Below are 23769 nucleotides of genomic sequence, written 5' to 3' on the forward strand. Positions count from 1 at the left end.
ATCTTATCTAAATTGAAGACTCTTCTTGATGCAGCCATTTACATTTTTTAATCTCCACTTACAGTCGTATAAATGGACAACTTGGCAAATGAAGTTAGCATCTGACTTACTGGTCCCTCACACACAAAATCAGAGTGACAACACACTGGCATTACCTGTGCTACAATTATTATTTTAAAAGGGACTAGACCACTGCCTTAGGGCCCTGCCATAACAAACTCCCCTCATATTCTCGCATAACACGTCCGTTCCCCTTAAACCACACCTTATGATGCTTTTCACCACTTCAGGATTCCAGACCACAGGGCAGGAAAAGCTGGTAACGTACGCTTCGTAAGAGGAGAGTGTTTCCAGATGTTCTCAAAAAGAAAAGGAGTACTTGTGGCACCTTAGAGACTCACAAATTTATTTGAGCATAAGCTTTCGTGAGCTACAGCTCACTTCATCGGATGCATGCAGTGGAAAATACAGTAGGAGGATTTTATATACAAGGAGAACATGAAACAATGGGTGTTACCATACACATTGTAACAAGAGTGATCAGCTAAGATGAGCTATTACCAGCAGGAGAGAGGGGAAAAAAAAACAAAAAAAACCACACCCTTTGTAGTGATAATCAAGGTGGGCCATTTCCAGCAGTTGACAAGAACATGTGAGGAACAGCAGAGGGGAAAAACAAACATGGGGAAATAGTTTTACTTTGTGTAATGACACATCCATTCCCAGTCTTGAATAAAGACTAATTTAATGGTGTCCAGTTTGCAAATTAATTCCAATTCAGCAGTCTCTCATTGGAGTCTGTTTTGAAGTTTTTTTTGTTGTAATATGGCCACTTTTAGGTCTGTAATCGAGTGACCAGAGAGATTGAAGTGTTCTCAGACTGGTTTTTGAATGTTATAATTCTTCACGTCTGATTTGTGTCCATTTATTCTCTTACGTAGAGACTGTCTGGTTTGGCCAATGTACATGGCAGAGGGACATTGCTGGCACATGATGGCATTGGTAGAGGTGATCACATTGGTAGATGTGCAGGTGAATGAGCCTCTGTGTAGCTGATAGTGTGGCCCTATGATGGTGTCCCCTGAATAGATATGCGGACAGGAGTTGGCAATGGGCTTTGTTGCAAGGATAGGTTCCTGGGTTAGTGGTACTGTTGTGTGGTTGCTGGTGAGTATTTGCTTCAGGTTATGGGGCTGTTTGTAAGCAAGGACTGGCCTGTCTCCCAAGATCTGTGAGAGTGATGGGTCGTCCTTCAGGATAGGTTGTAGATCCTTGAAGATGCGCTGGAGAGATTTTAGTTGGGGGCTGAAGGTGATGGCTAGTGGCGTTCTGTTATTTTCTTTGTTGGGCCTGTCCTGTAGTAGGTAATTTCTGGGTACTTTTCTGGCTCTGTCAATCTGTTTCTTCACTTCAGCAGGTGGGTATTGCAGTTATAAGAACGCCCGATAGAGATCTTGTAGGTATTTGTCTCTGTCTGAGGGGTTGGAGCAAATACAATTGAATTGTAGAGCTTGCTTGTAGACAATGGATCTTGTGGTGTGGTCTGGATGAAAGCTGGAGGCACGTATGCAAATATAGCAGTCCGTAGGTTTCTGGTAAGGGGTGGTATTTATGTGACCATCGCTTATTAGCACTCTAATGTCCAGGAAGTGGATCTCTTGTGTGGACTGGTCCAAGCTGAGGTTGATGGTGGGATGGAAATTGTTGAAATCATGGTGGAATTTTTCAAGGGCTTCTTCTCCATGGGTCCAGATGATGAAGACGTCATCAATGTAGCGCAAGTAGAGTAGGGGAATTAGGGGACGAGAGCTGAGGAAGCGTTGTTCTAAGTCAGCCATAAAAATGTTCGCATCCTGTGGGGCCCACGCGGGTACCCATAGCAGTGCCACTGATTTGAAGGTATACATTGTCCCCCAATGTGAAATAGTTATGGGTGAGAACAAAGTCACAAAGTTCAGCCATCAGGTTTCCCGTGACATTATCGAGGATACTGTTCCTGATGGCTTGTAGTCCATCTTTGGGTGGATTGTTGGTGTAGAGGGCTGCTACATCCTTAGTGGCTAGGATGGTGTTTTCAGGAAGATCACCGATGGATTCTAGTTTCCTCAGGAAGTCAGTGGTGTCTCTGACCAAAATATTATAACCCACTGGAAACTAGACTATTATGTGTCACAGACAGAAAACAGGAGGTATCAACAAGCATCAGTGCTCCAAAATCACGTACAATGTGTTGCAACAATAAATGCAGAAGGTCATTAATGCATGGATCATTGTGGCCTACTCCAAAACTGACACCATGGGGTGCAGTCTCCTGGCCAGCTTTAGGCAGAAGAACTCTTTTCCAGCAGCCACTTATTTGGGCATCCAGTAACAATGAAGATTCCAGCTGGCCCCACCACGGGGCGGGTGTTAATGTGGTTCTGAGTTCTTTGAAGCATTATCTTCTCTCCATCAGCATCACCCTGTATTGCTCACATTTAGTATCAGTCATCTGCTCTTCGCTGACACTAACGGTATGTCTGTGCGCTGACAAACCTACCTGAACTAGTGATGTGTATGGACTAGCCTACCCAAGCTAGCTTAAATCCAGCTAGTGTGGGTAACAATAGCGATGAAGCAACATGAGCTTCTGAATGGGCTAACAAGCCAAGTACATACCCAGGATCCATGCCAGGCTTGTACTACATGTACTGAAGCACAGAGTGCACTACCTTCACTGCTATATTACCTGTGCTAGCTAGATTCAAACTAGATCTAGTAGGATGGTCTTTGCACAGCTTTTGCTATGCAGATATACCCTAAAACAGCTAAGGGATGGTACTCTTTGTATCTGACATAATGGAGACATAATGGTGTTGTCCATATATTACTGGCATATGAATCTGTGGTGTCTCAAGATCTTCCCCAGGAAAAAAGGTTACTTATCTGTATAGGTGAGTCAAATCATTTAACTTACGCAAATTCAAAATATACGTGCTCGGCAAAAAAAGAAGAAGATACCTGGAAATAGTGCGGGCGATTCCGCCCACCATTCCACTCAATGAGTGTATGCCCCGGAGTGAGCGAGAGACGGGAGACGTGAATCTGCTGTTCCCTCAGTCGGTCTCAGTTCCCGCATTCCTCTCATAGTGTGAGCATCTCGCCGTGCTGAGTGAGATTCTAGTGTTTAAAGATATGTATTTTTCATACAATATGGCCCCTAAACGCAAGCCAACTACTTCACCTCATGCTCAACTGAAGCAACAGCTATCCATTCCAACGTTGAAGGAAAAACTGACTGTGCTGGACTAACAGAGACGGTATGTCAATCTCCAATGTGGTGCGTAAATATGGCTGCAACAAATCTAGCAGCCGTGCCATCAAGATTGGAGAGAGAAATTCGTCAACCGTGTCATCAAGTGCTCCAATAACTGCTAAGGTGACGAGACAGGTGCATGATAAGACTTAAGACATTTCTTCAATAATGTCTGGAAGACATGAACTATAAACGTGTGCCTATAGATGGCAACACGTTGCAAGAAAAGGCTCTTAGCCTCTACGCACTATTCAAACCTCCCGCTGAAGAGGGACAGCCTTCTGATGAGAAGGAATTCAAAGCCAGCCAAGGTTAGCTTAACAGTTTTAGGAACTGCTTCAACCTCAAAAACGTGTAGACTAGTGGTGAAGCTGCATCTGCCAATGAAAAGCCAGCAAAAGTCTACCCTGAACAACTGAAGAAAATCATAGAAGAAAAGGGCCATCTTCCAGAACAAGTTTTTAATGCTGACAAGACTGGGCTCTTCTGGAAAAAAATGCCCAACCACACTTACATTTCAAAATCAGAAAGACAAGCCCCTGGCTTCAAAGCAGCTAAATACTGTGTGACTGTGTTGTTTTGTGGCAATGCAGCTCGACATTTAATAAAGCCAGACTTGCTCTACAGGGCTGCAAACCCCGTGCCCTAAAAGGCAAGAAAAAAAAATCTCCTACCTGTGTTCTGGCAAGCAAATAAAAAGGCTTGGGTGACGGCAACATTATTTCTGGATTGGTTCCACAAGTGTTTCATTCCAAAGGTCAAGCGGTACCTCGAAGAGAAAGGACTTGACTTTAAAGTGTTGCTGATCATAGACAATGCTCCTTGTCACCCTGCGGCACTCCAATTTGCGCATAACGACGCTTAAGACGTCTTTCTCCCCCACCAATACCACAGCCAACCTCTCGACCAAGGCGTGATTCGCTGTTTCAAGGCCACGTACATAAGGCTTACATTCTCACGGATATGTAGCGCTATGGATGCTGATCCCAATCTTAATGGGATGGAGTGCTGAAAGTCCTTCAACATTGCCAATTGCATCACTTATATTAAACAGGCAATGGATGCAATCAAGCCTGAAACAGTCAATGCATGTTGGCGAAACCTATGGAAAGAATGTGTGAATGATTTTAAGGGTTTCCCAACCATTGACAAAGAAGTGAAATGCATTGTTCAGGTGGCCAGGCAAGTGGGTGGTGATGGCTTCGTCGACATCCTTGCGGAAGAAATTGAATAATTAATTGAGAGCCATAGAGAAACATGGACTAACAGAGTTAGAGGAACTGATAAAATCGTCTGCAGAAGATGATGACAACGAACAGGAAGAGCCAGCAAGTTGGAATCTTCATAAATTTGCTCAAGTATTCCAGGCAGCGAAATACCTGAATGATTTAATTTCTGAATATGATCCCTATGTAGCATTATGGACTATTTGAGACTGTATCAAGAGAGGTTTGAGCAGCCCAAGAGACAACAGCGACAGTTGCCAATTGCCATGTTTTTCAAGGAAGAACAGCCAGCAACAGATGAGCCTACGCAATCAACTTTGAGCTGAACCAGAGCCAACCACTTCGTCTACGACTCCCGCTCCGTTACCCAAGCTCTCCGTCACCTCTGTCTCCTGGATCGACATCAAGCCCTGATGACCCCTTGTAATTGCCCCCTGTAATTAAAATTTTACAGTACTGTAAAATTATATTTTGCATATGTACTTATTATATACTATACATTATTGTATACATTATACATATTACTGTACAGGGTTGTATACACAAAACCATGTACAGTATACTGTACTTTATGGGCAATTAAGGGATTTTCAAGGGTAATTTTGACTATACGCCATTTTTGCCTTACGCACTGACTTTAGAATCTAACTCCCGCATCAGATGCGACTCCACTATATAGTAACTGATGTTCTTTGAGATGTGGTTGCACGTACATACTCCACAGAGGAGAATGCACCCAATATGTCAGAGCCAGAGAGTTTTCTGTAACTGTACCTGTCAAGGAGAGACACACACTCTGCACATCCTCATGGCTCCTCTCAAGGCTATATAAGGGAAATGGTGCCCCAATCCCCAAGAGTTCCTTGGCACCAGAATATGGTGACTTGGGACTCCTGTGCAGAGTGGTTACAAGATGGGTAAGTAACCATTTTTTCTTTGAGTGAATGCGCATGTGTGTTCCACTCAGATGACTCTCAGCAGTACCATTAGGAGGTGGGGACAGAGTCTATTTAAATAGGAACTGCAATACTGTTTTCCCAACATTTTCTTTAGATCTTGAAGCAGTCATGATGGCATAAGGAGTGAAGGTATGCATAGAGGATCAAGTAGCAGCCCTACAAATGTCTAGCATGGGGACATCCCATAGAAAAGCTAATGAAGTTGCTTGAGTTGAATGGGCTGACTGTCGTCGTGGAGGAGAGGTGTGAGCTATAGAACTGAGAAGGGCCCAGATGAATTCTATTTTCTATGTCAGGATTAATCTGGATTTTCCTTTTTTTCAGGCTGAGTCCCACACAGTCAGAGAGACAAAACGATAAACAATGTGGTGGAGAACCTGATGCTCAGATCTCTTTCACACTAACAGTTGCCTAGGTAAGGGAAGACGTGCATTCCTGTTCTCAAGTAGACCACCACCACTACAATGAACTTGGGGCACATATGTGGCACTGACAACAGGCCAAAGGGAAATACTGCGTATTGATAGTGTCGGCCTGCTACTACAGATCTCAGAAACTTCCCATTATTTGGCACTATCATCGCATGGAAGAACAAGGAAAGCAAACTAGTAACTGTGATTGAGGATTGATGCCAGGGAAACCATGTGAAGTCTAATGTACATGAACTTTTTGAGATTTCAAAAGTACAATATGGGTCTCAACCTTTTCTTCAACTTGAGGATCGGAAAGTACCATGAGTAAAACTTCTTTCCCCATTGTTGATGGGGAACTTCTTGTATGCCCTTAAAAAGTGAACAGAGTCTGAACTTTTTGAAAAAAACGAGTACTTTTATTGATACAGACTAACACGGCTACCACTCTAAAACCTGAATTTTTTGAATCAGCACTAACTCGTGAGATGAGTCCCTGAAAAGGGTAGGTGGATGAAGAGGAAATGGATAGAATATCCCAATTTTGTAGTGCTTAGGATCCCGTTGGCTATCATTAGGGCTTCCCAGCACTGAGATAATGGGACAATCTTTCCCTAAATGAGGGGGTGAGGAGATGATAGGAAGATCACTGACAACTGCATCACTGTCCTCAAAGGATAAGTCAGATTGGCTGCTACCACACAGCTGACTGAGGATAAGCTGGCTGACTCAAAGTGAAGTTGAAGGAACTCTGTCTCTGATGTTTGTGCTTCCCTCTCAAAAATTCGTGTTGCCTTTTTGGATATCAAGACTGCATATAAAAACTGACATGTATATTACTGTTGAGGGTCTATACTGACATAAAGGGTAGCATAAGAGTCTTTAAATGAAAGTAGTTTTATTGTCAGTTCTTGTTTTCAGGCAAGACCAATCAAACAGAAGGTTCTCTATAGCTTGTTGGATGTCCAAGGCTATGTAACCAGGGGAGTCTCATTGTTATTGCAGAAGCCAATCACCCTAGAACAGTGGTTCCCAAATTTTAACAACCCATGAACCCCTTTCACTAAAATGTCAAATCTCACGAATCCCCTCTTAAAAATAAATATTTTCTCCTTTACCTAAGTATACATTATAAAAGCAGTAATCTTGGAAATATAAAATTTATTTTTCTGACATGCTTATTACACACTATTTATTAATCAATCATTACAGTATTACATTATGAAAACGGCAACACTCTTCCAAGATCTCACTTTCATAGCTTATTTCAGTTATATGACAAGGCTCCTATGTTTCATCAAGGAGTATCAGATGTGAAACAGCATGAAGGTATTTAAGAAGCCAACTCAAAAAGAGTTCCTCCCACACAAGCATTCAGGTCTTGAGCAGTCCAGGCAAACAACTCATGTTACAACAAAGCTTAAACTTGTTCTTCATAATAACTTTAAAAACAATACTAGCTGCCTATTTAATTTTAAAAACAGCAAAAAATATCTACCTCCCTTTCCATTTTTTATAAGGAGTCTTGAAGTTTAAATCTCCTTAGTGTGATAGATATGCTTGTTTTGATCTGCTTAGCTCTTGGAAGTCTAGGAGCTCCGGGCTGTTGGCCCCATGGTGCCCGGGGTCCCTAGGGACAGCTCTGTCCACCATTGGGGAAAAATTTCCTAAGAACTCCCTGTAACATTTTGCGAACCCCAGTTTGGGAATCACTGCCCTAGAACAAGGGCCCATAATGTCAGGAGCAGGCTGGGTGCGGTCTTGTCCTCCCTTGCATCCTTTGGTAGTTTGCCAGTAAACCTGGATATTAACTCCCATTTACAAAGTCATATTCAGCTAAAAGTGCCTGTTAGTTCGCTATACACATCTGGAGAGAAGAGGTATAGTACATTTCACTCTCAAGCTAATCAAATCTCTTGGGTTCTTTTTCTTTGGGAGCCGATTTAAATCTCCTGACATGCTCTCTCATTGGCAGCTATAATTGTAAGAGTTTAGGGCTGGATGGGAATAAAAGCACTTGAACCAACTTATTGGAATACGTTTATTTGTACACTTAGCTGTAAGAGCTAAGGAGGCTAGCATGTACCATAAAGCATTTTCCAGTTCTAGAAGATCATCATTAAATGGGAGGGCATCCCTCCCCAAGGGAGTCATCTCAAGGAAGTCCAAAAGCCTGTGAGTGTTCAATTGTACTAGATCAACTTGCATGACTAAAGGAATCCTCAATGGGACTTGGTGGTGTAAGATTTAATCTTCTGGAACGAGAGAAGAGGAGTCCGGAATCATTGAATCAAGTGAGAAGGAAGACAGGTCAACAGGAGTTGATGGATCCTCCTGAGGTAAAACCCACTCTTCCTGCATTGATTCCTCCTGCAGCACTAGCTGCTCAGTGTCTAGCTTTCAACCAAAGTGGTTCTGGAAGCTGCTTTGCTTATGGTATGGCAATGTTCTTTTCAACTTAGCCTGTGATTGAGACCTGGGGGATAGGAATACATGTTCCAAAAATGCCACTGCAGGAAAGCATAAGGCATGGGCAGCCAGTAGGTACCAGTCTACAATGTTTTCTTTGCTGTATAACCAATCCCACTCCTGGTACTGGCGCTCTCCTTTTGGGGACAGACTAAAAGACTTTCTAGACAAACTGTGCCTAAAAGGGGATGGCAAAGTGCTGGAGGACTTTGAAAAAACAGTTACCTACCTTTTCTAACTGTTGTTTGCTGCCTCATAAGCTTGTGAGGTCATTGGTATCAATAATGTTGGCGCCAAAACATAACCCATTGGTATTAGACTCAATGGCTGTTCCATGAACAGGAGCGGAGTTGATGGTACAGCACCAACATCTTCTCCCCAGTACTATGCAGGGAGACAGGTCAATGGCCAACCCTACCTTGAGTAGCTGAACAGTCCCAGTTATGTTCCATGTCCTTTGAAGAAGCGGAGTCTTTTTTCAACTTCAAGTAGCTCCAGTCTGTCTTACATATCTCCTTTCAGGGGAGCTCTGGAAAGCAAGACCAACCCTCTTTCTTTGTGGAAAATAATCTGAATCCAGAGATCACTGCAGCCTCAGTAGCAAACTGCAGGCAGATGGCAGGGTGTTTGGTCGAGGGCTCGGAGGCTGAGAAAGCACTCATCGCCTGCTCCATGAGTAATCTGAGTTGCTGATCTCTGGAAATCAGCATTCTTTTCTTGAAATAATGCCAGATTCTGCTTTTCTTAACGTGTCTCTTGTTGAAACACAAAAGACAACCCATGTGAAGGTCTCCATCAGGACAGACAATCCACACAACAGGCAGTACTAAAGGCACAGTGAGCACTGCATGCCACCAGTCCCTAGCATCAAAGACTAATTACTAAAATAATAAAACAAAACAAAACAAAAACTATTGGATAGTAACCACTAAAGCTTGTCTCTCTCACAAACAGAAGATGGTTCAATATTATGTCCTCACCTTGTCTCTCTATTTACAGAAAAGGTAGAGCTAAAAACTCACTGACTACACAGAAGAAGAATCGTGAGGCAAACTGCCCGGGGAACTCAGTAACAAGGTACTGAGGGGTATGGGGCAGTGACAACTTATACAGCTTCAGGAGGGGCCAGGAAGATGTGCCATCCCTATGGATACTGCTGCAGAAAAAACTCTGGGCTCCAGTACACTGGGACAACACACACACACCCCTGTGCAATCACTCAAAGAAGAACTTTGCAGAGATGTTAAACAGGGTGAAAGAGAAGAATTAAGTCTCCTGGAACTCTAGAAGGGATGGTCCTAGAGGTGAAACAGCTGTTGTTCTAAGCACTTTGGTTTTGGAATTGAATTTAATTGGAGTGGTCTCAGTGCATTCCCATTCACCCCTAAAACATCTCTAAGGCATGACTGCTGTATCTCCTGACAGACAGGATGATAAAGCCAATCAATTGCTTTCCACTTTTAGCAAATGCATTTTTAGAGCATCCCCATGTTACTGTAACCCAATACCAAGAAAACTGCCGAATTATGCATGGAATACCAAGTGTTATATAGAGGCTGCAACTCTATCACATTTTCCTTTCCTCATCAAAAATCTAAAATGTCAAATTAAAATTTTAACATTTTCTTGCCCCAATAGTCAACAACATTGCCCCCTGAAATCAGTTTTGTGGAAAACATTTCAGCCCACCATACCAGTAGCAACAGAGGTATGAAATTCCATCCTCTCCCTTCAACTCAATTATATGTTAATTTCACATAATAACTGGGACTTTTTAGATATTAAATAAAATAATCTAAGAAATGCTTGACAAAAAAAAGTCTAGGAATTTTTGCTGCTTTACCATTTTTAACATACCATCCCCTCTCCGTTTTTTCAAACAAAACAGCTTTTTCTCTCTCCACTTATTTTCCAAAGTAGGACTTTACTACCCCATTTACTTGACTGAACAGAGAAGGAAGAAATAAGGGCAAAAACAAGAATGAGCTGGACAGGCAAAGAAAAATCTGTTCTCCTGTGTAGACGTGGCAGAGTGGTTTAGCCTCCATGCAGGACAACGAGCAAGACATTATTTCATTTAATATTTTCTAAATCTGCCATTTCACATGCCCTTGCTCAATTTGTCTCATTTTAGGACTCAAGGCTGCAAGTTGTTTTATGCAGACAGACCCCTATACTCATCCAGAATTACAAGGACTTTGTTATGGATCCACATGGAAGAGCCAGTTGGATGGCAGTCTTTACAGATTCTTTTGAATTACCACTGACCAATTACTGTAGATTGTATGAAGAGCTATGGGATTTACTATTTTTGTGCACATTTGTTACCCATAGTCTTACATCAAGTTAATAGAAAAACGTATAATAGAAAAATCATTCACACAAATAAGTGACCCCCCCCATAAGAAAATGTGCTGCAGTTTTTTCGGGGGGGGGGGGAGGGGGAAGGGGGAAGAGAGATCAGAGGCAAATATCTAAGTTTCCACTACTGTTTTTGTTTCTTCTAACTCATCCTACTGTGTATACAAACTATTGATGCACACACAGTGTTGTTACTTTATGGAAAGGATTTGCGGGTCCTAAAAGATCACAAATAGAAAGATCTGTATAGTCCTATACAATCAATACAGTGTCAACCACCTTTTTTCAAGGGAGGGAATGAATCCTCAGATGTTAAAGCTTCTGAAACAGCTTCACGTACTGGCGTACCTACACTCAAGCAAGCTTTAACAAAAGAAAAAAGGCCTTTTGATACTTCTAAAATACAGTAGTTGATGACTCCTTCTTCAAGGAGAACCATCCAAGATGGTGGACAAGATTTTGTGGATCCTGAACAACTTGTAGGTTCTTGCAGTTTACATCACATCTCCAACTGTTTCAGCTCACAGTATATAATGGAGAACAGTACATTACAAAATTGAGAAAGTAAGTGGAATACCTAAGAAAAAATCCACATGTAGCTAAGAGCATATGTGAATGTTATCTTATTGTTTGTATTATGGTAGCATCTATTCTAGATGGCCCAACAGGGACTGAGGCCCCATTGTGATAGGTGCTATACATACACTCAGTAACAGGCAGTCTGTGCCCAAGACCTTACAAACAAGGGCAAAACCTTAACATGGTGAACTGCCCTCCAAATTCATAGAAATTATTTTCCAATAAGCCATATTTGATTTACACAGCCGTATCTTAATATTAAAGCAAACATCTTTACCTGTAAACCAATCTAAATCCTTAAAAAGTGTACAGAATTTACCACTTTCTTTCTCTATTTCAGTTTCCATTGTGCTCTCTGGAGGAAGTCAGAAAGATAACCAGGAAATCCAAAAAGTTGCAGCAGGGTGCTAGGCAAAGCCATGGTGTGCTGTCACGTAATAGACAGCTGATTTCAGAAGAGATTAGGGTGTTTTTTCTTTTAAAAAGTTCATGTTCCCATGGACTACATAAAAACAAGGGTCCTGGGACTATTTAAATACCAGCTGGCTCAACATCTACTTCATAACACTACAGTAGTCTCTTGTATGGTTAGCATAAGTTGGCTACCCTGTCCAATTACACACAGTTGAATAATAAAAGTATGTCTCAAAACTATTTCTTGTTTGGAAGTTTATCTTCTAATTACTTCTCTAAAAAAGATTAGAGTCATCAGTATATTTTCAGACACAAAATGCAAAAAAGGTACATATGCCACCAGGCTCTGCTGTAGCAAAAACTGTGATAGTGACCTGCTGCATCCACCAACCCAGACACTACAGAATCAAGGTCAAAGAGAAAATGAGAACACAGACCACTGAGGTTTTCTCCCCTTTCCTTTCCCCTTAGCAGTTCCTCCAGTTTGAGGCACTAAAGCACACAAAGACAATCTCACGCTCACTCTCTCCAATTTACCTGGAAATCTCATCTCTACTATAGGAAGGACCATAACTTCCTCTCCTAAAGATGAAGCTCAGCTTCCTGCTTTAATTTCATAATTCAGCTTTTGAAAAAAGTGTCAGCTGAATAAGAACAACAATGAATTTAACCTACTGAGAGCATAAAGGAACTACCATGTGACCACCATAGTCATAGCTTAGCAATAAAATTTTAAACAATGTTCACACCAACAGCAAAGTTTACCAGATATGTTAGTTGGCATTGTAAAACATTTTTTATTTAGTAAATATGCAACTCTGATTAGATTTTTAGTGCCCGATCGGTTATTTGTCTTCAACCACAGTTGTCCCGTTTTATAGGTACTCTCACTCCCATATAGCCCAACACACTGCACCACAGAAAACTCTTCAAGATAGGTTTTAGGGTGTAAAAGAACTCTGGAAAGGAATCATACTGGCAGAAACAAGGAAGACATGCAGTAAAGAACATCAGAAAGTATAAATGAGTTTTCCAAAGCTGCCAGGAAAAAGAGAGTCTGAATTGAGCACCCTGAATGCAAAGTGATGGCATTCTAGTAAGGCTACCTAGAGCTTATTAGAGAAGATTTTACCAAAAAAGGTTGATGATAACAGCATTGTCCATGTACAGTAGAATCTCAGAGTTACAAACACCTTGGAAATGGAGGTTATTTGTAACACATGTTCATAACTCTGAACAAAATGTTATGGCTGTTCTTTCAAAAAGTTCACACCTGAACATTGACTTAATACAGCTTTGAAACTTTACTCTGCAGAAGAAAAATGCTGCTTTTAACCATCAATTTAAACGAACAAGCACAAACACAGTTTCCTTACTTTTGCAAATCTTTTTTTAAACCTCCCCCCCATTTTTTTTTAAGTAGTTTACATTTAACACAGTACTGTATCTGCCTTCTCCCCGCCCCCCCCCCCCCACTGCTGCTTGATTGCGCACTTCCAGGTCCAAATGAGGTGTGTGGTTGACCAGTCAGTTCATAACTCTGGTGTTCGTAACTCTGAGGTTCTACTGTATACACAAAACTGAAAAAGAAAGCACATCTACACTCAAAAGAAGTCACCTTCATGCCCCAAAATATACCTGAATTTTGTAGGGAAAAAACATTACTACAGTTCTCACTAACAGTGCAGGTCTCTCTCCATGGCCAGATTTATCATCAAGAGAATGTAGCAAACCACAAGTTTGCAGGAACGCAGAAGGTCAGACAAGGCTGACTATAAGCAAGACAGTAACAAAATTGTGAGCTGTGACTGTGTTGCAGAAACTGTAACTTGTAATACTCACTGCACCTTTTAGTGCCCCTCCTCCATCGTGATGGAGGGGCAGCCAGGGCAAATTTGAGTGACTAGCATCGTGACCTTGGTTGGCAACCAAGAAAAATTTGGGTGAGTAGCGACGCAACCTAGTGCGTCAGATGGGGCTATGGTGCTGCATGAGGAAGACAACCTCAAGGACTTTGCCTTCTTCAGCAGCACAACTGTACTGGGGAACCAATTTGGGGAGGCCCCAGTAAGTGGGGCTAGGTGGGAGCTGGGACTTATGCCTCCCAAAGAGCTTGATGCCCTGGCAGTCCCAGCCCCCTCACAGGGCTTCTAAGGGTCTCCAAGTTGGGGCCAGCTCAGGGCATAGAGGCTCAGGCCCCACACACAACCTGGACTGAAGGCTTGGGGAGGAGGGGGGTATCCAACCTATGCTGGAGATTAAAAGACACTACTAACAACTCTGTCCTAATGGCACCCTTACCTTCCAACCCCACCGCACGCTACCTTGAAGACATCTCTACAAACATCTGCATCTGCTCATCATGACAGAGAAGCATAAGGCCAAATTTGAGTGATGTTGCAACCTTGTGCAACAGGTGGTAAAGCCACTCATTCAAAAGTGGCTGGAACTTGTGTGTGGGTGTACACCCAGGACTGAACTCCTTGTGGGGGTATTCAGATGGGACGTCTTTATTCTTCATTCTTCTTGTTTTATTATGGTACTTGAACTGACAGCATCAAAACCGCAACTTAAACTGTGGCCATAACTTCTGAACAACAACAAAAATTCACAACTTTCTTAAAGGATTTATTAAGTGAATGTATGCTTCGTGTGGATTACTTTTGTTTTTTTAATATAGAGGTGAAGGCTAGGGTTTATAAGCCTTCTTGAGAAATCCATTTTCAAGAAAAACTTGAAGGTGGATGGAGTCAGGCATAGAGGATGACATTTAAGAAGATGTGCTGAGTTGAACAAAATGACATGTGCAGGCAGTTTTGGCCAAGTGAAAGGAGAGAAGAGCAGAAAGACTGGTGGGAACTAGACCACAGCCTATCATACGGAGCATTATCATCTTCATTGTTTCCTTGTTGTCCCCCACAATTGGTCTGTTTCCATCTGCTGTCTCTTGTCTTATATTTAGACTTTAAGCAATTTGGGGGCAGCAACTGTCTTTTCCTTCTGGGTTTGAAAGTGCCTGGCATTACGGGGTCCTGGGGGGCTCCTAGGCATGATGATGATAGAAAATCATAAAAAAATATATTGGGAAGGGCCTTAAATGCCAGGGCAAGGAGTTTGAGTACTATGCATATATATATAATAAAGGGATTTGAGAGAAACTGGAAATAATTCCATCAGCAGGTGGAACTGATGAGTGAGTTCCACTAGAATGGACGGGGGCAGAGTAAAAGGGCCTTATCTTCACTAGGGAAAAAGATGTATTCTTAACTTTTGTTGGCTAACACATGGTAACTGAGGCAAAATCCTATTGAAGACAAGGCAGTTTGTAGGTTTCAGAGTAGCAGCCGTGTTAGTCTGTATTCGCAAAAAGAAAAGGAGTATTTGTGGCACCTTAGAGACTAACAAATTTGAGCATAAGCTATCTTGAGTTACAGCTCACTGCATCAGATGAAGTGAGCTGTAGCTCACGAAAGCTTATGCTCAAATAAATTTGTTAGTCTCTAAGGTGCCACAAATACTCCTTTTCTTAAGGCAGTTTGTAGTTTTAACGAAAGGTAGCAGGGTTTATCTCAACCTGCTACCTTTTGTTAAAACTACAAACTGCCTTGTCTTCAACAGGATTTTGCCTCAGTTACCATGTGTTAGCCAACAAAAGTTAAGAATACATCTTTTTCCCTAGTGAAGATGCACTCAATGGGGCTCTCTCAATCTGGACAAGGATTTTGGCAGTTGTACTGTAGGGTATATGTAGAATGGAAGCAGCCTAGGGTGGAAGAGGAGACCTGACAACCAGCATTGGGGGGAGCAGTATGGAATCCTGAAGCAGAGGACAAGGGAAAGTGATAGTGGCTCACTGTAACAGAAGTCTTAAAAGATCTATTTTGGAATGTCACTGATACAAATGAGAGGTATGTAATGAAATTACTTATATCCAAGTTGAGTTGCCCTTTACTTAATGGATTTGCAAACCCTTTCAGGATTTCTCAGTTCCCCATCCTAAACTAGTGGCTCCTGTAGCATTGGGGTGATGTAAACCAACAGCAGCAGCATAGCACTTTATATAACAGCAAGCAGTTCCCGTTGCAGTTGGCGCCTGTGTAAAATGCTTGCTACAGAGGAGAACTGACTAATGCTAACCACTTTGAGGCTGCAACGGATTTTCCAGTCATCGCCCTGATCTTGTACAATTTTTGGGTCAAAGACCATCTCATACAAATTTCTACTGCACCTAACACAATGAGGTCACAATCCCAATTAGGACAACCCAGGTACTATTGTAGTAGAAGTAAGAATGATCATCAGAAGTACTTCGCATCTGGAAGAACTGAAATGGAAAAGTGAATAAGATGGTGATCAGTATTTTCCTTGGCAGCTTTCCATTTTAAAGTATTACTGTTCTTCTACCACTGCCCACCTTATAAGAAAAGCAGTCTGAAAGGTAATAAAAATAAGCAAAGTCTAAGGAAGTAAAATGAGCATTGTGACATGGTCAAAAAATGCAAACAAGAATAAGTTAAAAAGTTGTAATGAGATGAACAAAGCCTAAAAATGGGGATTAGAGAAAATTACACAAAGATGACAATTGAAAGGCATAGTATTCTGGAGTGTGTTTATGCTAAGTAGTCAATATAAGACAAATTAACTAAACATTGGTGGGGAGAACCTCCTTATTATCTCAATTTCATCTGTTTACCAGATCTTTAACAGGATTATCAATTGGCTATGGGAATTGTGCACAGTGGGTGGGACCTTCTTTTGTCAGCTATGAGTTAACAACGTGAACTCCACTACATCTCTGGAATTTACTAAGCACAAGAGCCATTGGGCAGCACTGGCTTGTGTGCATTTTTAAGCAAAGAGAAAAGCAGACAACCTGGGCCATGTGGCAACTTGCCAGAAGCCTGAGAGCCACATCTAATTAGTCACAGCAGAAATTTACAGCATTACTACCACATTAAAAAAAACAAACCCACATCCTTTACAGAGAAGGTTTTGTTTTGTTTTTTTAATACTTTTCTTTTCATTTGGCAGGATTTGTTTGTAGCTAGTGTCTATTCGTGCACTGTTGACTCAATTAGATGCTAAGAAAGAAAGGTAGGACGTAATTAAGTATGTAACCCTTTCCTAACATAAAAGAGAGGATATGTACTATCCAGAAAAAACAGAATAAAATCAAACGGGATTCTAGATATTTGCCACTTTATTGGGATCAGAAGCACACAGTGGAAACTGTTCAAAAAGTTATATGACTGCTTTCCCTGAAGTTCTTCACTGAAGTGTTACATATAATGTCACAAACTTCAAGTGCTTTTCTAGAGACGTTTGGAAACACCATCACCAACGGTAAAACCACTGGGAAAATAGTATTTTACAGCAAGGAAGAAAAAAAAAAAATCTGCCAGAGAAAGATAGATGACAGTCAAAACTAATGCCTAGTCTACCCTTAAAAGTTTTGTTAGCATAGCTACATCAGTGGTGGGCGGGAGGGGAGTCCCACATTTCAACTATGCTGGCAAAAGACCTACTGTACAAGCAGTTATACCAGCAAAAAAAGTCCTTTTGCTGTTATAGCTTATTTTGTTTGGGGAACTGGACTAAGCGGTCTCAGCAAAAGAACTCTTGCTGGTATGAGCTGTGTTTTCACTAGGAAGGTTTACTGATATGGGTATAGCTATATGGCTATACTGGCAAACTCTTTCTAGTATAGACAAAGCCTAATAAAAGTGATATGGCAAACTGATATTGAAACAAGAAGCTTGAACAAATATTCTTTGGTGCCACTGTACTGACAGCCAAAATGATTTTAGAGAATGCCCAGCACTGAGTAGCCCTGGATCAATCACAATGCCATATCGCAAGAGACAGCATATTCTCAATCATCTTCTCTTTGGCAGCCATGTTTGCAACAATGGCTTCAAGAAGGAAGTAGGTATCTGCACCATATTTGTAGCCACAGTGTTCCCATTTTGAGGGCTTCTCTACACACAAACTTGCACTGGTTTAATTAAATTGACTTAATTAACTAAGTGCAAATACTGTATGGACACTTTTTTTGGCATAAGGGTATTTCAGCTTAATTTAAACCAGCTCCCAATCATCTTAAACTACACCAAAGAAAGCACTCTTATGCTGGAATAGGAGTGTTTCTACAGAAGTTTGCACTGATTGCATTATATCAGTTTAAATTCACACCTTATGTTATATCTGTGCAACTTTTCCGTGTAGACAAGGCCTAAGAGAACAAACCAGTCTTCTCCATTGCCTGCTTACTTTATGGTATGTCACTATGTAATATGTAGTCTCACCAAAATGACTAATTGATTAATTTAAAGAAATCGCAAATGTCTAAATGTTTAGACATAAATAAATAAATAATAAATAAATAAATAAATAAATAAATAAATGTTTGTGATCACCACTTTTCTGTTCCTTTTCTATTCACCACTCAAATAAAACAGAACTTTTTTCCCCAACACAACCACCTATTTCCCTCTCATCCCATCATCCCCCCATTTTCTCTATTTCCCTCTCTGACACACATCAACCTCCCCCTGCTAAAAAAGGTGTACTCAAGTGCCAACTGCAGAGCATTAGTAGCTCTGCAGGACTGGAAGTGTCTGCAGAAGGGTGGCCACTTTATTTAATTTTTCATGCTCTGGGGCAGAAACAATGCAATCTGGGATATGATGACCTAGGGCAATGCCAGAGCCCATTTGACGTAAATACAGATGGTAACTAGGTTACAGCAAACCTGATAAGAACAGGACATGAATTTTGGTAAGGGAAAGTAGACTTTTTGAGATGAACGAAAAAGGAGAAAAAGTAAGAGTAAACAGCTAAAAATCAACTGACTGTAACACAGGAAAAAAGTAGATGTGTTTCCACAAAGCTCTATCATTAGAATGCAAAAGGGGTATATACTTTAACAACCTAAGTGTCTCAGGACTGGTCCAACTCTCACCTTCTGGAGACTCACTGGGCAAATTTTGCTCAGTCCAAGTCTCTCTCCTAATATTTATTTATTAATTTTTGCAGTGTGCAAGAAAATGCAGAGCATATTTTAGTTTCCTTCCCTCTGGATGATAAATTTGCCACATTTTAGTCTCTCCTACTAGGAGGCCTTGGATAAGACAAGAAATTGTGCTTGCTTTATGGTTTCTTTATCCATCTGTAGACTAAGGATTTTCATGCATATGTTACAGTATCTCTACCCCCTCTTTGGTGCTGGTGGGAATCGTGTGTTTTACAGACTTCCAAGGGATAAGGAGGTTTCCAACATGGAGATGGCAGAGATTTTGCTGTGTGTTACAGTTTCTCTGGGGATGGGTTGTGACTCTGTGTGTGTCCGTCCCCCTCTCTCTATGGGAATATAGAGATGGGAGTTGTTGCTATGTGTATATTACAGTCTCTCTCAGGTTCTGAGTTGGTGGTGATGTTCCTGTCTGTTACAAGCCTCTCTCTCTATTGAGATGGGGGGTATTGCGCTGCATGTTACAGTTGCTCTCTCTACAGGGATTGTTACTATATATGTGTTACAGTTGCTCTCTCAATAACCCAGGGGGCTGGTGCTCTGTTTTACAATCACTCTACACTAGCAGGGATTCCCAAACTTGGTTTGTGGCTTGTTCTGGGTAAGCCCCTGGCAGGCCACGAGACGCTTTGTTTACCTGAGCGCCCGCAGTTACAGCCGCTCGCAGCCCCCAGTGGCTGTGGTTCGCTGTTCCCGGTCAATGGGAGCTGCGGGAAACAGTGGCCTGGTCCAGGGCCACTTCCCACAGCTCCCGTTGGCTGGGAGCAGCAAATTGCAGCCACTGGGGGCTGCCAGTGACCATACCTGCGGACTCTCAGATAAACAAAGCGTCTCGCGGCCCACCAGGGGCTTACCCCGAACAAGCCGAGAACCAAGTTTGGGAATCCCTGCTTTACAGGAATATGGGGGCATTGCTCTCTCTGTTATGTTTGTGTTAAAATTACTCTTTCTGGGGACATCCAGAGGCCATTGCTCCGTGTGTGTGTTAGTTACAGTTGTGCTCTCTCTCTCTCTCTCTGGATACAGAGGACATTGCTGTGTTTATGTGTGTGTTACAACCTCTCTCTATGGGGATAAGAGGGGACATTTGCTCTGTATCTGTGTTACAGCTGCTCTCTTTCCATGGGGATAAAGGAGTCGGGTATTGCTCTAGAGCAAGAGTTCTCAAACTTCATTGCACAATGACCCCCTTTCTGACAACAAAAAATTCTACACAAACCCACGGGGGGGGGGGGGGGGGCTGAAGTCTGAGCAGCCCGAGCCACACCACTCCAAGCAAGGGGGGGGCCAAAGTCTGAGCCCCATCACCCCAGTTGCTGTGTGTGGGTTAGTGTCTCGGGGGCATGTAGAGATGGGGGGGGGGGATTTGTTGCTGGGTGTATAATACAATCTCTTTCTCTTCTTAGGGATATGGAACAGTTGCTGTGCCTATACTACAGTCTCGGGGGGAGGGGGGGAAGAGAAGATGGCGCATTGTTGCTGGGTGCATTACAGTCCCTCAGGGGTGAGGAGTTGTGGGGTTGTTAGTGGGTGCGTTACAGCGTCTCGGGGAACGGGGAGATGGGCGGGCTGCTGCTGGGCGCGTTACGGTCTCTCCCCTGCGCACGCCCCCCCCCCCCCCAGGCGGAGAGGGGCGGCGCCATGAGGGAGCGGGGCGGCTGGCTGCCGGTGGCAGATGCCCGGTGCAGGCCGCTCTCGCTCTCCGAGCTGAAGCCCGTTACCCTCTTCGGAGCTAGCGGCGCGACCTCCCCTCTCCCCCCCACCCGGCCCCCTGCTGCCGGGCCCTGCGCATGCGGCCTGCGCTAGCGGCCTAGCGTTCCGCGGGAAACCCACGGCCGGGCGCCTACACCAACAATGGCGATGGCGGCGGCGGCGGCGGCACCGCCTCCTCCTCCTCCTCCTCCCCGTCGCGCGGCCCTGCAGGAGGCGCAGGGACCGGTCCCGCCCGCGTGTACCTGGTTGAACTCCTCGCCCACATCGGCGTAAATGTCTATGTGGTCCACGCCGTCCGCCATGATCCCGCCCGCTCCTCGGGCCGCCGCCGCCCGCCGCGCCCGGGTCTAGAGCCGCCGCCGCCGCCGGGGAGGGGGAGCCAGCGTCACTTCCGGAAGGAGACGGGGAACTTCCGGTTACTGCCGCCGCTACTGCTGCTGCCGCCCCCACAGGATGCGCCTGAGCCCGCCTCAGGCTGGGGGGGGCGCGGGGGTGTCACCCAGGCCTGCTGGGGAGTTTCTCTCTGCGATACCCGTAGTCCTTGCAGCCTCTCCCGACCCGGGTTGGAGGTTTGCTCTCTGACCAGGCTCCCCCACTCTTGGGGGTGGGATTGGGGACCCACCATTATAACCAGAATTCTGCATCATCCTGCAGTGCTCGCAGGCCCTAGCCTGGCGCCCCATTGGGGTGAGGGGCTTCCCAGACGGCAAGTCAGGGACAGATCCTGCCCCAAAGGGCTTTGAATCTAAAGTCCTAATCCTGTAACTGGTTGGGCACAGGCAGGACCCAGTGTCTGCAAGGAGCCCTGGGCATTAGGGTGGGCCCATGTGGATTCAGTTGCAATAATAAAGGAGTACTTGTGGCACCTTAGAGACTAACAAATTTATTAGAGCATAAGCTTTCGTGAGCTACAGCTCACGAAAGCTTATGCTCTAATAAATTTGTTAGTCTCTAAGGTGCCACAAATACTCCTTTTCTTTTTGCGAATACAGACTAACACGGCTGCTACTCTGAAACCTGTCAGTTGCAATAATGGTGCTTACAGTCAAACGCGCGGGGGGAGGGGGGGAGTATGCAAGCAGATAAGAGAGCAAATGAACCAAATGTGATAGCCATTAGTCCCATTGCTTAGTGTATTACTGGATGGTGCTCAGATACTATGGTGATGAGGCCTGGTACAAGAATGAACCTCCATGTGACCGAATAAAATTGCCCATGATCAGCATTCTAAAATCCTAAGCATGGCCATCATGCATCACACCAATGCATGGCCATTATGCATCACACCGGGTGCCTCAAAGGAATGCAAAGAACAGGGCCATTTTGAGAGATGCATCCCGTCGCCAGTCATCCAGTCCCAGCTTCTGGCAGTTGAAAATTCAGGGACACCTGGACACCCCGACTATCTTGGCTAAGCCATTGATGGACCTATTCTCTATGAATTTAACTAATTCTTTTTTGAACCCAGTTACACTTTTGGTCTTCACAAGATCTCCAGCAATGAGTTCCACATTCCACATTGTGTGAAGTACTTCCTTATGTTTGTTTTAAATCTGATGCTTATTAATTTCATATGGTGACCCCTAGTTCTTATGTGAAGGGCTAAATAACACTTTCCTATTCTCCATACCATCACCTTAGTGGTCTCTTTTCTAAGCTAAATAGTCCCAGTCTTTTTAATGTCTCCTTATATGGAAGCTGTTCTATACCCCTCATCATTTTTGCTGCCCTTCTCAGTACCTTTTCCCATTCTAACATAGCATACGTCAGATACAAAAAATCATGAGTTTGTCTTAAATAACATAAGATTTAAAAAATAATACATTTTGGCCCAGATCCTCACAGGCACTTAGGTGCCTAAATCCAATTATTTTAGAAGGAACTAGGTGCCTAAATACCTTAGGGAATCTGGGCCTTTGTATTCCTTCTGTCTTCTGGTTTTTGAGGCATTAGGATTTCATGATTTTATTATCAGTCTTGCTTAGTTAAAGCCCTATGTTCCTGGAGACAAATGTGATTATGCAGGACTCAACTTTCATTAAAAAACAAGTTTCTAGCCCTTGTGATTACAAAGCAAAGCATGAAAGTGTGACAAGTGAACAATAAAGGCTCAAAAAACAGAAGGAAAATGAACACACAATTTGTTATTTATTTATTTAAAATTTATTATTACATTTAAAAAATAACATGATTTTTAAGACAATTTCATAATTTGGAGGGCCAGACTCACAATTCTTGGATGTTTGTGACTGACAATACTAGATTCACATTTTCAAGACTTTCTCTGCAATCATGAGAATGAAAAACTTTAAAAAAACTTAAAAAAAAAAAAAAAGCTTAGAGTTAACAGCAAGTATCCAGGAGCTGGGGCTTTATGAAAAACACCAAATGTTATGCTGTGTTCCCTCTAAGCTGCGCACTGGGGTGGCTGCCCAGGAATGTTTTCTAGTGCCCTGTAGTTGATTAACAGAGCCGCTCACATCCAGCCACAGCATGTATTCAGGTGCCCCTCCCTCCCCACTGCTTCACGTTGCTCCTGCCCTCTGCCTTGGAGTCCCTGCTGCTCCTGGAACCCTCCTGCTGGCTGTGCAGAGAGGGGAGTGCTGATGTCAGGGTGTCCCCCCACCCCTGTACCCCAGCAGGAGAGATGGGATAGCCCAGCTCTGGAGGACTCTGAGCAGGAGAGGGTTTGAGTCTGAACACTGGGTGAGTGAGTGCCTTTACCTTAAAGAGACAGCCCATGGTCTCTCAGAGACTTCCCCAGCACACACAATCTCTCTCTCTCTCTCTCTCTCTCTCTCTCTCTCACACACACACACACACAGCCTTTCACACTCACCTCACACACCCCTCACATACTTGTGGTGGTGGTATTTGTTGTTAGTACTTCTTTGTAGTTTCTGCAATGCACATATATTCTTTGTAAATGTATTCTTTCAAAGTGTGTTATTTTAGTTTTTTGACGGGTCTATGCATTTCATAATTTTTATTTCTCTCTTACACTTAAATTTAATTCTTTGAGTAGTGAGTTCTAAAATGCCTAATCTGTCCTGGCTGGAGTAATTTTCCCTATGGTAACTTTTAAAAAATATATATTATATCTAGTTTTTTGTTTCTACTGATGGCGCACATGCACACATTACTTCGGTGCACATAACAAAATTTATTCCGCACATGGATGGAAAAAATTAGAGGGAACATTGGTTATGAGACAATAAAACAAGAACAGGTTTCAGAGTAGCAGCCGTGTTAGTCTGTATTCACAAAAAAGAAAAGGAGTACTTGTGGCACCTTAGAGACTAACAAATTTATT

General features: G+C 43.0%; 1 protein-coding gene and 1 long non-coding RNA gene across 8 annotated transcripts in view; both read right to left on the minus strand.

Annotated features, from left to right (window-relative positions):
• The window catches only part of CPSF6 (cleavage and polyadenylation specific factor 6), an 85213-nt gene extending 64363 nt beyond the window's left edge, over positions 1-20850 (minus strand). For all 7 annotated transcript variants that reach the window (XM_038388060.2, XM_038388059.2, XM_043493565.1 and 4 more), the window contains exon 1: positions 20699-20850. In XM_038388060.2, coding sequence (XP_038243988.1) covers positions 20699-20758 — 60 coding nt within the window. In that variant the 5' untranslated portion in view covers positions 20759-20850. The remainder of the gene's footprint in view (positions 1-20698) is intronic.
• Positions 1376-14043, minus strand: LOC122456041. The gene is made up of 3 exons (XR_006274658.1): positions 14033-14043; positions 6330-6331; positions 1376-1677 (listed from the first exon to the last, which is right to left on the minus strand). It is a non-coding gene; the product is annotated as an uncharacterized LOC122456041 (long non-coding RNA).
• Positions 20851-23769: the final 2919 nt, after the last annotated feature.

This window comes from Dermochelys coriacea, chromosome 1 (genome assembly GCF_009764565.3).
Source record: "Dermochelys coriacea isolate rDerCor1 chromosome 1, rDerCor1.pri.v4, whole genome shotgun sequence".
Classification (NCBI taxonomy): domain Eukaryota; kingdom Metazoa; phylum Chordata; order Testudines; family Dermochelyidae; genus Dermochelys; species Dermochelys coriacea.